This window comes from Syngnathus leptorhynchus, chromosome 21 (assembly GCF_054491065.1).
Source record: "Syngnathus leptorhynchus isolate UIUO chromosome 21, UIUO_Slep, whole genome shotgun sequence".
Lineage (NCBI taxonomy): Eukaryota > Metazoa > Chordata > Actinopteri > Syngnathiformes > Syngnathidae > Syngnathus > Syngnathus leptorhynchus.
Window position 1 is genome coordinate 2,368,701 of NC_141215.1, and position 18,534 is coordinate 2,387,234.

Consider the following 18,534-nt stretch of genomic DNA (forward strand, 5'->3'; position numbering starts at 1 on the left):
TTTATGATCCGCCATTCCGAGAGGCTGGAGTTTAAATTTCCTTGACTGAATTGGTTTTAATAAGTGAAGGAGGGGCAAATATTACACAGATGGTGAGAAGGTGGGCAGATGTCGGCCGAAAATCCAGAGGGTTTTACTTTTGGATCCTTGCCTACCTTGCTTCTGTTTTTCTTCAGGAATAGAAATTGGAAATATAATCTTGGTAGACCTTGTTGCCGTCTCTCTCTGATATTTTTGGCGCCAGTTGGTTGACCCAGACGATAACGGTCGTGACCTCGCCGAAGGAGAACTAGGTAGATATGTACTTAATCAAGGAACGTCATCCTTCCATTTTTTTTTAGACATTCCATCTTTATTTCTGCTCGTCTTCATGATATCTGCGTTGGATTAAACCCTCCCCGATCTAGAGTGGGTATCCGTTGACAGTAATCCACGCCGCTAATCCGCGTCTTGATGTAAACACTCAAGGACATTGCGGCTCCATCCTCGCCGCCCTTTCTTCGCCTCCTCCTCTGCCGCTACTGTCTTCCTGAGAGGAATGAATGTGCCATCTGTTCCGGGTGTTAGTTTAGCCCCGTGTCAGACCTGATCGCTCAATCTTTATTTATTCCCGCGTGTGGATTGAAGGGTTGCTAGCGAGATTAGTTCAAGGGTGCGGCTTCATTTCATTGCTGATGGTGACTATTAATCATCAGATGAAAGTTTGTTTTGATGTCCTGGTTGGAGTTTGGAATTGGTGTTTCAGTTTGCACTGGATCAGAACTTCCTACAATTCATGGAGACCAAGTGTTGCCATGACGTGTAATTTGGATTATCAGATTACTGACGGTAATGACGTAAAAATCCGTTTTTCTTTAATTACTTGCATTGTCACACACATTCTCTTAATCCCATTCACTTATTCGGTTCATATTTAAGTAGTTTACTCTTCATTGGCACGTCATCAAAAAAAAAAAAAACAATTCTCACTGAAATGCTTCAGTCTTTGAATAGAAATTATTTTGTCATCCTCTTGCTTTTGATCGGCGTCGCCTCCTAATTGTCATGTCTCGCCCCGACACTCCATTTACGCCATCATCATCATATCTAAAGCTAAAAGGGTCTCCTGACAGATTCATAAAAGATTGTCTAAATGCTTTAGGAAATGGGCCAATTTGGAGCAAGTTGATCTTTGATTTTTGCTAATGGTTGCTCATGACTTTTTTTGTGTGTGTGTGAGTGTGTGTGTGGTACAGGCAAGACTGAATCTGGAGATCAGTCAAGAACCTAAAAACAAGCAAACAAACCACATCTAACCTTGGTAGTGCAATTCAGTTTAAAATCTCAATTTAACTCCTTCACCGCCATTGACGGCTATAGATGTCAAATATGCAATTTAACTGGGCTAGCAGTGAATGAGTTAATTTTTCTTTTCCTCATCCAATTTATTTACTCTTGTATTCATATTCATTGTTCTTTGTCATGGCCTCTCGGGGAAGGAGACTGAGCAGCGTTGCGTTTGGATTATTATCGGAAGATGAGCCACAGTGTCTCGGAATCATCCAAATCACATTCTGTGGGGTCTCATATATTGCAAATACCAGAAAACCTGCTTCTGATTCTTGATTGGAGAAGCTATCACTCCTCATTACCTTCCATGTAATTTGGGACCAATAAACTGTGGCTTCGTAAGATCAGACTCTTCAGGTTGATTAGGCTTGCCTCGATGCCACACTGGTAAATGCCAACTTCCCACCAGGGAGCACGTGACACTCGCAAAGGAGTGCCGTGTTTACAGGAAGTTTCCCTCGTCTCCGAGTTTCTCGCTGCTCTATGCACAACATCAGTTTGGAGTGACCCCTATGACATATCGGTATTCTTATTTTTTGCAAAGGCTAGCATTCCCCCCCCCCCTCTCTAATTATTGTTCCCCTTTGTGCTAGTTTGTAAAAGACAAAGCGAAGGTGCTGGCGCAGTTTGCAGAGTCAGCAGGTGATGTGCCCTGTTGGGAAGCAGTAGAGAGAAATCGCCAAAGGTTGCAAATTGCTACTCTGAGGGGAGAATCAATTAGGTGCATAGAGGCGAGAAGGTGTCCGTGCAGAACCTTCCTCTGAGATGACTCCTTATCTTCTCTGCTTGATCCATACATTGATTTTTTTTGGGGGGGCTAAATTTGAGCTGATTCACACAGTTTTCTCATTGTCTTCCAGGTGCATAATGTCCTCCATCCTGAAAGAGGCTTGATCCTGATCGAGAGAGAGTAGTGGGCCGTGCCTCCATCCCGTCCTACGCAGCCATGACGTCGCATGCCAGGACACGGATCTGCTTGTTTCTATGCTGTTTCATTTCCACGTTGGCGCCGCTCACCACGTCAAAAACGGCGATACGAGCTCCGCAATCTTACGGCTCCCAAGTGATCACGGCGTCTTTAGAGGAGGAAGAGTACGCTTCGTTTCACGCCGAGAATCCCGAATGGACATTCAACCATTTGGCGGTGGACTATCGCAATGGTAATGTTTATTTGGGTGCGGTTAATCGCATCTATAAACTGTCACCGGGTTTGGAGATTCAGTTGTCTCACGAAACCGGCCCGGATGAGGATAACCGCAAGTGCTACCCGCCGCGGATTGTTCAGCCTTGCAGCGAACCGCTGACGCTCACCAATAACGTCAACAAGATGCTGCTGATGGACTACCGGGAAAACCGGCTGCTAGCTTGCGGGAGTCTCTACCAGGGTATCTGCAAACTGCTACGCCTGGACGACCTCTTCAAGCTCGGAGAGCCCTTCCACAAAAAGGAACACTACCTCTCTGGGGTCAACGAGAGCGGCTCTGTGTTTGGCGTCATCGTTTCCTACGGGAACGCCTCCCCGGACATGTTGTTTGTCGCCACGGCGGTGGACGGCAAGCCGGAGTACTTCCCCACCATCTCTAGTCGTAAGTTGGCCAGAAATTCCGAGGAGGATGGGATGTTCGCTTATGTCTTCCACGATGAGTTTGTGGCCTCGATGATAAAGATTCCCTCTGACACTTTCACCGTCATACCAGACTTTGACATTTATTACATTTACGGCTTCGCCAGCGGGAGCTTTGTCTACTTCCTTACGTTGCAACCTGAAATGGGGGGCAGCCCGACCACCGGGTCCTCCTCGGCAGGCCGAGAACAGGTCTACACCTCCAAGATAGTCCGCCTGTGTAAAGCAGACACCGCCTTCAACTCGTACGTTGAGGTGCCGATTGGATGCGTCAGCGGCAATGTGGAGTACCGACTTCTGGAGGCGGCCTATCTGTCCAAAGCTGGCGCCAACTTGGCGCGTTCGCTGGACGTCGCGCCGGACGACGACGTCCTCTTCGCCGTCTTCTCCAAGGGTCAGAAAAGGAGGTCCCAGCAGGAATCCCAGGACTCTGCCCTGTGCGTGTTCTCACTTCGTAAAATCAACGAGAGGATAAAGGACAGGCTGCAGTCGTGCTACAAGGGCGAGGGCACGCTCGACCTCGCTTGGCTCAAGGTCAAAGATATTCCCTGTAGCAGTGCGGTGAGTCCTACACACTTTTTTGGTTTCTCACTATTTATTCGAGGCGAGCTCAGGTAAGTGTCTCTGAAAGACACTGATATAAATGCTCATCTCATTATGGCTGAGATGAAGTACGTGGGGGGGGGGGGGGGGCGCCTTGATGAGCAGCATTTTCTCAGTCGGGTTCATGCTCTGTCTCATTATGATGTGATGTTCGCTATCCACTCACCCCTTTTTTTAAACAATGCAGCCCAATGCTCAACCAAATTACCATAATTTCATTCCCCTGTAACAACATTACACATTCAGTGATTCAGTTCATCACACACACATAAAAGGAAAGCAAGGTTAAATTGGGTGCTGAGTGTTTGGACTGCTTTCAAAAGCCCAAACTTATTTCTTCTTCTTGATTGATAAAAGAAGCCAACCCCAAAAAGGAGAAAATTACCTTATTGTCATCTCGCATTTGTTTGATTTCTAAGCAGCCAATGAAGATATCCCGAAGGATGCTCTAAATTATTCCTGACAATTTTACTAAATACCTGCTGTGGAAAAAAATACTCCTCTGTTTTATGAATGAACGTTATACTGTTCAACACAGACATGAAGTAATTACCTTGAACCTTTACAAGCTAAATAAAAGGCTGAAAGAGATTTTACACAGTTGTACAACCACCGGCAATCCCCACAGACGTTACAATCGTAAATAAACGTACCTTGTACGCTCAAGGTCATATTTCAGAATTCGCCCAGTCTATGCACTCGTGACCTTAGCCGTCTACTATCTCAGGACTTGACCCTTTCTCGTGTCGGCCTGTGGAATCACGGCGTAAATCTAGGAATTCGTCTTTGGCTTGGCCGCACGTGCCGGCGGACCGCCGTCGTCCGCCCGCTCGAGGGCAAGGATAAATCACGCCCGCAGCGGAGCTGTCAGTAGGGAGAGGAAGCGTGTGTGTGTGTGTGTGTGTCTGTGTGTGTGTCTGTGTGTGTGTGTGAGGGCGCATGCTGGGGTTAGCGCCGTGGAATGACGCCATTTCGCCACTCGCCACGGTATCATCGCTGCCACGGCGTGAATTCGACCCTACTGAAGAAGTGGAGGCGGTGGACGCAGCGGGAGATAAATCACACACACGCTCATACGTCACACCAGGAGGCAAAAAGACTCTAAAGAAAAGGCGTGACATTTTCATTCAGTAGTTCGTCAAATAGAAAAGATGGAAAAATTCAACGACAACTATTTTTTAATCGTTTAGTAATCATTTAGTGATAATTTAGTAATCGTTTAGTAATCGTTTCGTAATCGTTCAATTACCCTAAAATTGTCCAAATCCAGTAAATATGGGAACATTGTTTTATAATCCACAAATAAAATGTTATTATTCAAGTAATCGATGAAATAATCGATAGAATAATCGGGTGAAAAAATATTCAACGGTAAAAAGAAACTACTTCCTGCTTTTCACGGAAAGTCAGTTAGAAAACTGAAGTTTCTTGAAGGCTCCATATTGCTACAGCCCAACCAGAACATCTTTGATCAAAGACTTCTCAATGACAAAGCCACAATAATATCAAACACCTACTCGACATATTTGTACCTGGAACGATCTTGGCAATGCAAATTGTAAACACCGTCGCCCCAAACATTAAAAGCAATCTGCATTTTTTAAAGCAGCCTTGCCAATCAAGTTTTTAAAGCAACGTCGACGACTCCTCGATAAATCCTCCCCCGGCCATCTGACGGCGGCAGGGGGGGTATGTTGTGATTAATCCGCAGTCCCCCGATTAGATAGTGAAAGTTGCCTGCCCAGATTGCTGCGCTATTACAATCTGCTGTATTTACCTTGATTAAATTCCGGAGCAAGAAGTAAAAAAAAAAAAAAAATTGGCATGAACACCAGAGTACATTAATCAGAAGATGAACTCATTATAAAATTAATTGATGGTGTAGTTACAACTTATTAACATATAAGCAGTGATATGATGACCTCAAAGCATCCCTGATATTTCTTTCATCGCTAACTTGTTTGCGTCATTTTATCGTTGTCGTCAGATTTAGCCGTCACATCCTATAGTGCAACAAATTACCTTATCATCTTTGTTTTTATGTTTACGCCTCTTCAAACTATTGTGTTTTTTTTTTTTTGGTCTCCAATTAGACTGCGTGTAAAAACTCCCAGCCTCATTATTTACTAGTCTCTTCACACATATGGGAGCGCTATTTGTCTCCATGAGTCATTTAAAAAAAAAAAAAAAAACGTTTCTCGCTGTTTTTTTTTTTTTTTAATGTAACCATGGCAACCCACTTTATCCTTGTTGCTATCCATGTGGCTGTTTCGCACAAATAAAACAATGACTTGGTGAACAATGAAGTGTTGAATTTGCCTGTAGAGTATGTAAACTGATTCATTACTTTAAGTCTAAAAACTAACCAAAATCAGTTATAGACTATCAACTATGACATTATATCATGTTTATATCTAATCATAAGGATAGGCCAATATTAATCTAGCATCAACGATGTCTCGTACAAACTGCCAGATTGTTCTAGAGGATTCCAGTGATTGGATAATGTTCACAGCATGAAGTAATCCCCAATCAGATTAACAATGAAGTCATTCAATTTTTATTTTTTTTTAAACCAGTGTTGAGGTTTATATCAGATAATGAAAAAGAAGCGCTTTGACGGACTTTGGGACTGTTTTCCGCATGGGAATAAAGCAGTTCATCCTCGCTCGCTTTCCATAATCTACTCTGAGAGAGGGAGGAAGCGCGATATGATGGAGAGGATGGTGAGGATGCTCCCCCCCAACTCCCAAAAAAAAAAAAATGGCGGCCACGCTTGGCCGAGCCACATAATGCACGCTCAACAGTATAAGTCTCCAGGAGAGCCCGCATCCATAGATCATTGTGAAGTGGCATGTGACCTATAAAACCGGCCGCCTGCACTTTACATGTTCGCTCCGTCAGCAGAAAGTGAGGGCGGGAAAAAAAAACAAAAAAAAAAACGTGTGGTCTCAATAAATTTACACCCATCCTCGATTCATTTCTCAATCCTCTTCGTCCTCTCTTTCGGAATGCTTTGGCCAGCGACTTTCACACCCTGATGTGAAAATGACAAGGTCACGTGCGAGTCCCAAGAAGGCCCCGACCGTCCACTCATCCGCTTGGCTAATGATCATTAATTACATGTCATTAACCAACATGCCACGGGCCCTTCTCGCACATTAGTCATGTGCCTCTCAGCTTCTGGATTCACGCCGATTAATTATATCGTTCAACACGTAGCGCCGCGGGCCTTTGTCGGCCCTCGTCTGCCTTCACGCGTTTCTTTTTCATGTTATGGAATTTGGTTTTTGGGAAGTGCTGTCGGGGCAAATCTATAGATGGCGCAAGAGCTTGGGGTGAACGATTTGGAAATATGTTACCGGTGAACAAAATTGACCTAAATTTTATCGCCAGAGATGAGAGTAAACTTGACAAGCAGAATTTTGTGTGATTCCCAATCTACCCTTTTTTTTCCTCTAGCACAGCAGGTTAATAATAATATAAATAATCATCATAATAATAAAAGTACTCATTTCTTGAGTAGTCATGATACCGATACCAATTACCGATACCACTAGTTTTAATATATGAAATTTCCACAGAAAACAATGACAGATCATTTCCATAGACTTGCATATCAATTTCTCTTAAAATTGCATGAAATTAATGGCAATTTTCTATTCTTTCTATTCTTTTTGTATTTCTATTTTTCTTCCTTTTGTAATTACTAGTTCAACTCATAAAACAGTTGCCGAGACTGGGTGCTGTAACGAGTGTCGATATCTTGAAATAAGGCTTGTATTGGTACAGATACTAATACCTGGTATCGGTACTTTCCCATCGCTCGCTCTTATTTAGTAATATGCATGAATTAGGCAAACTTAGAAAATAAAAATATTTAAAAAGAAAAAGTGATGTGCTAGAAAATTTTTATTTTATTTTCAATTAATATTTTCAAATATAATGAACAAAAGAGCAATTAATCTTTAATTTACCATTATTTGTAAACTGCATTAAGAAATCTTTGAACTTAGCTAGACACAAAACCAATAAATACACATATAAAATATTGTTCTCAGCCGAAATGGGAGAGGCTTAATCCTTCGCTCTCTGTCCGATGAGTCAGTCTCGGCCACATCCACAGGAAACGAAAGGCTCATTCATTCATTAAGACTTTCCAGACTGCCCCCCGCCCCCCTTCCACGGCGACCCCACTCCACTCCATCCCACTCCATCCATCCACATATCCGCTATCCGGCTCGCTGGCTGGCCGACCGGCCTGCAAATTAAATCTCCATACATGATACTACTTGCTAAAGGTCAGTATTCATCACAATATCATTATTCTGAGATTAAGCAACATTGTCTGCTGGTTGGCCTCATCTTCCAAACATTGACGTAAGCCTTATTTGAAAAATAGGAGAAAAATATCACACATTGCCATGCAGCTTTCATTTTCTTGTGCTTCCGCCCCAATTCTCAGCTCTGTTTATTATAAATTAGCACCCTGTTGCTGTTCTTTTACAATTCTCTATCAAAAATCAGCCTATGTATGTATATCCTTTGTTCTCTTGAATTGTAATCACTGGGTGGTCGTCCCACTGGCACGCGAAGAGAAAGTTAAAGCTACTCTACGCAATGACAGCGACGACTCAAACTGAATTTTAGCTCGACTTCAGTCTATGTTGGTTCAAGAAATGAAAAGGAAACTCTCGGGATGCCTCCGTGAAGCATCAAAAAAAGAGTTTGGATCACAAGACATCAGAAGCAGATTTATTTAATTCAATGTATATTTAATTTGGAGAATAACAATGTCGTATCAAGGCTTGAAATAACATGTTTAGTTGCAAAAATAGCCACCTGAAGCTTCTTGCTCGCTAGCTAGTGTAGCGTAAGTAGCAACAAGCTTGTAATTTTTTATGGGGTGTCTGTTGATTATTAGTTTTCTATTTTCACCCCCAAAAAACTGCAATGCAAAACCATTTTTCAAGCAAAAATAAATCCTACCAATCGACAAATGTTTTCCCCAAATTGCAGCCTTTGCGAAATTGCTACTACATTATAATGTCAATTTGAATTTGCTAAATGGTTCAGCCCTAATATGAATGTATCTTGTATTTACAACGCATCCTTTTTTTCAGGACATAGCTTTACCAATCATCCTGACGGGTCAACAATTTGGCATCAGTGAATAAAGTAATATGTAATGATATACTTTAACAGGCGATACTTTTTTTTTTCTATCAAGACATAAAAATGTCCCCTTCAATCACTGATGATGCATGAAAGCACAACCAGCTCGGCTTGCTATTAATGTGGAATCATCACATTAGAGGATGGTACTCATCCAAATTTGTGTGGAATAATTGTGGTGAAAGGGACGAAGCCAGTACAAGAAAATGGACTCTTTGGAGCCGGTAAAAGCCGAGCGGCGACATGAAATGAAATTTCCTCTGCGGTTGAATATGTGTCATTAACTCTGTGAACCGGGAGCCAACGAAACGGGCCCTCGTCGCCGAGCCAGCCCCGATTAGGCCATACATCAGAGAGCGTTGGAGAGCGGATCTCTTTCAGTCACCGCTAATCGCTTTTTCGCGTGGCCCCTTCTCTTTCTCGCAGCTCGGCGTATATATCTCTGCTGATCCCCCCCCCCCTTCGCGCTCATTTGGTCCATGAGCGAGCTCGCTTTGTGCGTGGTGCTGGCAGGCGCACACAAACCGAAAGATGGATACGGCCGAGGGTGACCTGATTCTGCCTCAACTTCTGGCCACTATCCAAATATAGGAACGATGCTCTCGTGTTGTCACGTCTTGCGTTGGGACTGACTTGTGGGGTAGTTGGTCTTGAATTCTTGATCTTAAAGTATACCGACCAATCTAGGGTTCAAGTTCTATACCTGGACCGAGCAGGAGGTTAGGTAGGATTGCCCCCCCCTGAAGAAAAAACATTGGGCAATGGAAACCAAAGATAGACGCAACAGGTGATCAAACAAATAGACTGCGCAGGAACAAGAATGTTATTTGTTGACACGACGCATTCATCTTCAGGGACTCGGAGTGATCCATCGGTGACGGGCAAGAAATGTTATTTTGTCATTTCAACAACACGATTGTTTTTCAAACGTACACCTCAAGGCGCCATTCATATCAGCATCTTATTAGCACAGCACGCTGATATTATTTGCCGTTCAGACCCAAGGTACCGCCTTGAGTACCAATGTCATGTTCCGGCGGCAGCGTAATGAAAACATGTCTGGTTCCTGACAGACAGAAAGTATATTTCAACAGATTGCAGCAGCCGCGCTCACGAAACGACGAGATGGCAGATGTGATTGGCAAGCGGCTGAGGTAATATGGCTAATAACATGGCGCTGGGTCTGCGGGAAGTGATGGAAACACACATTTAGCGCACACATGCACAGATTTATTTTGGATTATCAAAAGCACTTTAGCACACTCGGAATCAGGTAATTGCTCTTGACAGGAAAGTCTTTTTGTTCTTCTACTGAAGAAGCATTCGATAATGAAGGCAGCGAATACTACAAAGCTTTCTCCGCTCGTACCTGATAGCCTTTTAATCCCTCAGAAGAAAAGGCACGTCACAAACAGTGAATACAACGATGAGGCAACTTTTACGGAATGACTCTAGTATCCAGGGGATTGTATTTAGGCCCAGGAATATTCGTCATGATAGGGTTAGGGGGTTGTGGTCTTGGTTTTACTGGCCCGGATACAGATCGTCCGTTTGGTAATTTTACTGATATTCCTAAAGACCACCAAACCTTTGCTAGTATAATTTACGGTCGGTGACCATTTCCTAATTTGATAAGTGCTCCCGTATATTCGTCGTTGTTTACCCTCTTCCTTTGTCCTTGCTCCTTTTACCCTCCGACCCCGTGACACCATCCTAGTCTGAACCCAATGAATCGTCGTCGATCATTCATGCCTCTTAGCCCAAAAGCTAACCGTGGCCGAGATAAGCCACGTTCCATTTATCTAATGAAAACCAGGGTCTATAATTCTTGTCGTGACGATGGCCTCTCGTGAAAGGTAACAAAGAAGCACTACTCCAGGGTGAAAAATGGAATCTAGGAATAAAGGAGCCACTTAATCCTCTGACCGTTTCCCATTTTGCGTTTCAAGTAAATGAACAGTGTTTTTTAGTTTGGCATGAATTAATGTTTGTCCAGCGAGTGCCAAGACGTCACATTATACTCGGGATAATGGACTTCATGTGATCACGGGACCATAACTCAAACCTTTCTATCTCGACTGACGTTTTTTGAATGAATGCATAGGCGGCATCACCTGCCAAGTCTTCCGTCGCATTCAATCACATGGTGACGCCATTCATCACACCATGCCACTCGCCTCTTAAAAAAAAAAGGGTTTTCAAATTCAACCACACACACACACAAGTGGAATAATGACCAATTCCCGGCGCTATTATTCTCTTATCAAAGCCCATAAGTCATTCTACCCCACCCAGTGTCACGACTGATATAAATATTGTCTGGCGGCAGGGTGGAATGCTGCATACAAACAAGAAATGGGCTTCAGACTTGTTTTTCTTTCACAAAGATGGCTGCTGAGAGTATTGCGGGGATTTGCTTTAAAGCATCATGACGCTTTGAATTATTTCCCATTTTTATATCTCGGCGCGCTGGCGTTGGTTGGACTGCGGGGAATCGTGCCTGACAGCTGGCTGAGCTGCCACCTGACGACAGTCCTCTTCCATCTTCATCATTTCCTCCTTGTTTCAACAAGTCTTTAAACCGGTGTTTTCGTATTGTGGACCTTTAGAATTCAAAGTGGATAAAATTGTAACGAGTTATCTCGCTAGATGGAGTTGGTATAATGAGAACAGTAGAAGTGTCCTACTGTCCCATCTTAAGCTTACCTGAGCTAGACAACCAACCAGCAGATCTGCAAAGAGGATCCCGTGGCGTTTGATTGGCTCTGAGCATCTGACAGTTCCTGGCGGAAAAGATGGGAAAGTGTGGTAGAGAATACTTGTAGTTTAGATTTAAAATATATCTTTTCTTAAAATTTTCTGCCAAACTATGTACGACTCGTGCAGTTACTTGGAACAAGACATTCTAAATAAACTGGGGTGATGTGCCACATGCTGCTTCACCATGCCATTATTATCTGAACATGTCATAAATATTGAAAGGATGTACATTTTCATTTTTGCTTTTTAGCTCCTGACCATTGACGACGACTTCTGCGGCCTGGACATGAACGCACCCCTCGGGGTGTCGCAAATGGTGCGCGGCAGGCCCCTCTTCTCCGACGCCAATGATAAGATGACCTCTGTCGTGGCCTACGTCTACAAGAACCACTCGCTGGTCTTCGTGGGCACCAAGAGCGGGCGCGTAAAGAAGGTAAGCTAGAGTCACCTTTCTGAAATGCCGCGTAAGGGAGCATGTATGCTGCGTATGACAGGAAGGATAGTTGTAGTAAGGCGGATTGACTTTCAGGCAAACTCGCTGAGTCGGCTGTATTTGCTTCGACGAGTGATACGTGCGTGTGCATGCGTGCGATAAATTTGAGTGTGTTGTGAGGAAGTGGAGGTGTGATCAAGAGAACCCCTGAGGGGGGGATTTGATTCCTACAGCCAAACGTATCTGGTGTCTTTCTACATCCTCCTCGTCCATTACGCACACACACATGCTTCCTGTGCATCCTCTGCATCACAAGTCTACTTTTCTCCACTTTGGACTTAAATCCGGGCGCCCCCTTGGGGGGTCGGAAATGGGTTTCCCACATCAGCATGTTTCAGAAGTTGCTAGACAGCACACATCAGCATGTTGCAGAACTGATTGGTCTTCTTATCTGTTTCTTCAGGCACATTTAAATTCAAATACAGTTTTTTGGACTTTGTATTCGGAACAATTTGCTGCCTGTGTAACTCCGACTTCGTTGACTGTCTGAAGTAAACTGTTGTTTTTTTTTGTACCATGGAACATCACCGATTGGCGAGCCCGCGGCCAAACACGATTTGTAAAGCGAAACATGACTAGGGTAAGCCACGTACCAACGTGTTACGGCTCTTACCTTGATCGTCTACCCTCGGCCTTTCCCCGGGCTAATGGGATGACGCGAGGTGTGATCGGCGAGCGCTAGGTAGCTCTTTTTTTTTGCTCTTGATGTAAGGCCGTGGCTGTGACTAACTCTGGGCCAGTAACGGGTCTAAAGAAAACCGCTTTACAAGCGAGGGAAGGTTGAGCTGGAGGACAGCTGCTGTGTCTTGAAGATGAACCGTTCCAGAGACGAAAAGTGAACCGGAGAAATATGGCCGAGCGCTTCCAACACACACAAGCAAACGGTGATTTTGACACTGTTTGTTCTGCTTGATTACCAACCTCCTTCCTGTGTTTGTTTTGCTGCTTTTATTGCACACGGGGGCCCCGAGTGGCTCGGGCGGTGCTCTTACGTGTAATAACCATCATGCTGCAGAGCAACTATGTAATCATATTTTATACCTGCTGCTCATGTATGCTAATGAGCAGCAAATTTAGTGTCTGCGGGTAATAAAAGCGTCGGCATACAAATACAGTATACCTTCAAATCCTTTTCAGAGGCCACTTGATTTATTTTTTTTTTTTCTAAAACACTAATCGTCAATTTCATGTGAAATCTGTTTATTTGGCTGCTGTTCTTTTCAGCTTGTGTCCATATGGCAGACATGTTGGACAGAAGGTGATCAATATCCCGGCATCACAAGCCCCCATCACAAGCCAATACTCCCCTCCCCATAAGCGCCCGGGCTCCTCCCCGGTCGTTAAAGTGTATACCATTAGATGACATCACGGGCAATAAAAGACAACAGCACAACAATAAAAGGTCCGAGCATCGCTCCACCTCCTTTATCTGTGATTTTATAAGCCCCCCCCCCCCCTCCTGACTAATGGATGTTGATTTATATACACTCGCCCACCTCAACTTGTTCCATCCATAAGCCTCTTCCCTGTTTTTTTTCATCTTTTAACTGTTATTTATAGTCCTTGTGAGCGACACATCCGTCCGAATAAAAATGAGCATTACGGTAAAATAGAGTAGATGGACCTTAATGCACCGTTGTTTGGGTCCAGCTCCATTTTATGACATCATGAATTTAAGAGGGGCGGGAAAGCGTTAGTGAATGAAATTTTGTGTGCTTGTGAAATGTTTCTATTTGACGGCTTGGGATAATATTTTGTTTGGCTCGCGGACTTGAGGGTATCTTACGGCCATTACAATTGATGGTTTAATTAAATAGGGAAACGTGAGCTACGGCTCGACGAGGATCGTCGTTTAATAATATAGACAAACACTCGCGCTTCGGGTTAAAGGCTAGTGTTGTCTTACGTCAACCAGATCGGAAGCTTTTCGCCTGATTGGTAATATGCGTTGTCTCATCCTTGTCAAGGTGTTAATGGTGTTTTCTGTCAAGTTATAAATCAAAAACAATCAGAGAATGCTTTACAACCAAATAGCACTAATAAATAAAACACAAGGCTTTGCCAAGATTGGATCGATACAGGCCCGCTAAAGTGGAAATGCGCCACCGGATTCATTTCATTGTTTATTTTATGATTTTGCAAAAATAAAAGACGTCATTGCAGGAATGAGTCACTTTTTGAAGTAACTTAGAACTCACTTATATTTGTCGTTGACTGTGGCGGAGGAAGAAGTGGCAGAAAATTCCGGAAAAGCTCAGTTCCTGAATTGAAAGTGCAGTCTCGAGAGTTGGAGTAGTTCTTTGAAGACGCGAGCACTGTTTTTTTTGTTTTTTGGGTTTTTTTTTTGCTTTCATGGTCGACCAACTTTAAATTGGTTCCCTCTCGAAAAGGAGACACTTGATCTAAACTCATTCCAATGCCCGCATACAAAAGGGACCCTCCGAAATTGTCTCACCTGAGTCTTTCCATGCCGATACAAACGGTAACCTATCCGACTAGCTTCCCTTTGAATTTCCCACCCGTCTTTCTCGGTCTGCGTATGGCTGAGTGGAGTTCTTTGATGGCCGCCTCCTGCCATATGGCGTCTGTCGGTTTCACTCTAAGATGGAGATGTGATGGAGATGAAAGGCCTCCGTTGTTAGGGTGAGGTTTAAAGCCATTGCTCACAGGTCACTGGTCAAGGGGAAATCCTTTCCCCCCCTCCCGCAGGCATCGGTTCAGCGTATGGTCATTTGCTCACGCTGCATATTAGCACGGATGGAAACCAGCGGAGACCGAGGACTTCCTGCAGAGGTGCTAATGCAGCTCCCCTCTGCCTCTCCCAACGGGGAGTATTGGCTCCCCACACAATGAGCAGCTAACCTTGAACTTGACACAAGGATGTCGGCTCGAAAAAAAACTCGGGATGAAGCGTACCAAACAAGCTGCCAGAAACGAAATGGTTTCCATTTTTTTTCCAATCCTTTGTCAGAATTTGGTCGAGAGCCGAGTGTCAGGTTGTGACAGTGCAGTCACCTCTTAACACGGTTTTGCTTCTTTCCAGTCTGTACCAATCAGACAGACAAGTTTGAGGGCAATGACGCATGACGAATGTGAAAGAGGAAGTAAAATCGCAGAGTGAGAATTCAAGACCGTCATATCAGGTGTTGACATCAGTACCAAACGGGTCAATCCCGACACGTGATGGTTAATGTCTGCTATTGCGAAAGGGAAAGGTCAACGTCTTCCCTCAACCTCCTGTCAATTTCCCACTTTACCGCCTGACCCCCACCTGAGTCGTTTCGTGAGCTACCGCTGCCCTCCTCATCACAAACATGCCATTTAGCTGCCATTTCATTATTCCGCTTACTGGATTCACAATGCTGTGTCACTCCAACTCTAGAGTCGACACTCTTCCTTGAGATGTTTATCGCCCTGGACTGTTCCCATATGTTGCGCGGGTTGCTAGCGTCCTTGGATTTGCCTGCGTGTTTGTTCGTCTTGTCTCCGCGATGGTGTCGGTTAGCTCCAGATGCAGATTATTGAAACAAGCCGAGGTGCGGTCAGTGGAGCAGAGGATTAACTGCTAAGAGCTAATGATGAAATATGCCGGAGGATGTGTCGGCATTGTGCTCCAAAATCCATTCACCGCCCAACCTTCGTCGTTACGCTATCAGAACACGTAGACGGCAAATACCGCAACACGACCCATTCCGGCCCTGAGTCCAAACTCCTGCTGAGAGAATGCTAATGTTTCCCACGCTGTTAAGTATTCCACGGCAGTGCTTCCCAGTTGACTTGGCGCTATATGTGTGTATGTGTGCTCCCTTACCAGCTAATGCAGCAGCGTGTTGCCATGGTAACAGGTGGCTACCACTAGCATATACTAACTGAATTGAAAAAATAAGGCGGGAAACAACAGGCCTAAAATGTGAGCCTAAAAAGCCCCATAGCGAGACACATGGGAAGACGTAGTGAAGTCTTTGTCATAAAAAAAATCAACAAATGCTGACGTATGGGGTGTGAAGGATATACCGCATCGCTTCCTCCTACGCTAATAATTAGCAAGTTAGCACGTTTGCATGCCTGACTCAGCGGATGCCAAGTGCGTTGTGGAAATAGCCGGTCACCTTCAGTGTGTCATTTAGGTGTGAATTTATAGCCAGGCTTTTTCACCTTCTCGTCGGGGCTTCTTCATAATTGATAAACTTGCTCGCCTGATACAATGGCGGTTTTGCCGCTTTATTTCTCGGCCGATGTAGTCCTTTACCTTCCTGTTAACTTCAAACTCCCCCAAAAACTAAATTAGTATTCTGAAAGGAAGTAGAGGGAAATGTGTTTTATTCCCCCAATGGGAAGCCTGGAGAGGCCGGAATTGGCAAGCGAGAATAATGGGTCCAAGCGGGCGGAGATGGAGAGAGCAACAGCCTGTTGGGACGAAGGCAAAAATATCTGCTGTTCATTTTTGCGCAGCTATTAAGGCAAGTACCCGCGTGTAGCGGCGGCGAGACATTTAGAGAGGCCATTCGCGCCTTCCGTGTTTTCCTGGTGGCTGAAGGGCTCGAGTAGGCAGAGAAATACTGAAAAGGGAAAATGACTCACTTTTCATGTGAGCTCTTTTTTTTTTTGTGTGTGTGTGTTTGTAACCTGACGGTTTGAACCGCAGTCGACTCTGAGCGTTGACGGCTCGGGGTTAAGAAAAGGACGTGGCGAGGTCTGACACGTCATGGACACTTTGATCCAACAAATCACTTTACAGTTTTGCCATTGGCTGCCGTTTGTACTCAAGTTTTCTTTTTTTTTCCTATCATTGCCTTAACATACTTGTTCCTCTGTCGTGTAACATCACAGTCTCTAATAACCACTCAAACGCTGGCACACAGCAGCGTCTCGGATCATTTATCAAAACATCCAAGTCGCTCATTTGTTAATATCGTGCATGGATTTCCGAGCACATTACGGCAGTGGGTTCAGCTCGTGTTATGATCTCAACTCCTTCCCTATCCTGGAAGTCATCTAATCACACAGTGAGCAGCGACACAATGCTCCCATCCACATCTTTGACACCCTCAAAGAGCTTGTTTGAGTTCTTACCCTCCATCTCGCCTATTAAGCTCACTTGAAAAGCCATGCGTCTACTCAGCCAGTTAATTAGCGGCGCTATTAACGGCCCTCAGCCATAGCCTGTTATTGTCAAGGCAGCAAACGGGGAGATAATTATGCACAACTTTTCTCTCGCCTTCACACGACGACTGCCGGATCACCGAGTATCTCGACACCCTGAACTTGTATGCGTTTTTTTTTTTGTATGGCAACACTTTCATACTGGTGATAAACACTAGGTTGAGTTCAACTTTTGAGCTAACTTTTGAGCTAACCTAGCTAGCTTAACTTCACAGTTCATCCGTCGAGCTTACTGGCGTAAACATTGTGTGTATGTGAGTTTAAGTCAAAGTGAAGTCTTTCATTGGTTTTTGCCAATTATCACACGTCATAAAATTTGTTATTTTTAATTATTTGAAATTAGTCCAAAGTGTGCGACTCGCTTTCTCCTGCGATGTTTCACAGGGTTTGTTATGTTGCTATATTTTCAAACGGACTAATTGTATCAAATGACCAACTATTTTTATTTGAGAATCGATTTTGAAGCAAGAAGGTTTGATATTAGAGCTATTACTATTTAGGTATTGATTTGCGCATCACTATTCCAAACGTGGTTTTCTCCGTGTGTTCCAACCTTCGATGGTGGCTCCAGCACAGCATGAACTAGCCCCACGCGGCACTCATTCAATTACCCATTCTCAAAGGTCATTTACATTTTGTTGTTGATTAAATGCGATATAAAATGTTTACGGTAGCAGCAGCACCTCCCGAAAATGAACAACTTATTATTGTTTTATTAGGACTATAGCGTAGGAGTGTTGAATAATCGTACGGAGACCGTTCGTTTGAGCTTCGGCGGTTGGGAGGGAAAAAAAAATCAATAGTATGTCTACAGCTAATCACACAGTGTGTTCTTGCGTTGCCCACTGAATGGATGACTGGCCGGGGCGTAATCGTGCTGAGCCCACTTTGTAATTTTCTGTGAGTGCCTCTGTTGAGTAAGCTTCAGTGTTAGGTTAAGAAAAGCATTTTCTAAACTTGGTTTGAGGACTAAATAGGCAGCAGCGTTCTTTTATTGGGTACTTGAACAGATGAGAATATTAGTAGCAATCATTTTCTTTAATAGTTACTCGAAAGAAAAAAATTTCGTTTGTGTTCCCATTTGGCCGCTTACATGTTATAAAAACAAAATCGGTGAACAAAAAAATCTTTCTGAGGATTGGTCAGTTTTTCTGCCTTTTAAATTGGTGTCACTATATTACTCACAGGCTCTGTGTGTGTCGCTATATAGAGGACAGACCACTGCAGGTGAGGCACCCCCCGCCCCGCCTCCCTCCCACTCACCGACCAATCATTGCTCACCGTTGGTCTCTTGGGGCGACCGGTGCCCTCGCTCACCTTTCTTTTTTTTTTTTCCATCCTCCACTGCTCCCATCTTCCTTCCTCTCACTTTGCAGCCTCACAACTG

General features: G+C 44.1%; 1 protein-coding gene across 4 annotated transcripts in view; it reads left to right on the plus strand.

The window, feature by feature from the left end:
* The window catches only part of plxna4 (plexin A4), a 109,727-nt gene that overhangs the window by 12,849 nt on the left and 78,344 nt on the right, over positions 1–18,534 (plus strand). For all 4 annotated transcript variants that reach the window (XM_085902180.1, XM_085902182.1, XM_085902181.1 and 1 more), the window contains 2 exons: positions 2,190–3,514; positions 11,742–11,924. In XM_085902180.1, the coding sequence (XP_085758306.1) occupies positions 2,276–3,514; positions 11,742–11,924 (1,422 nt within the window). In that variant the 5' untranslated portion in view covers positions 2,190–2,275. The remainder of the gene's footprint in view (positions 1–2,189; positions 3,515–11,741; positions 11,925–18,534) is intronic.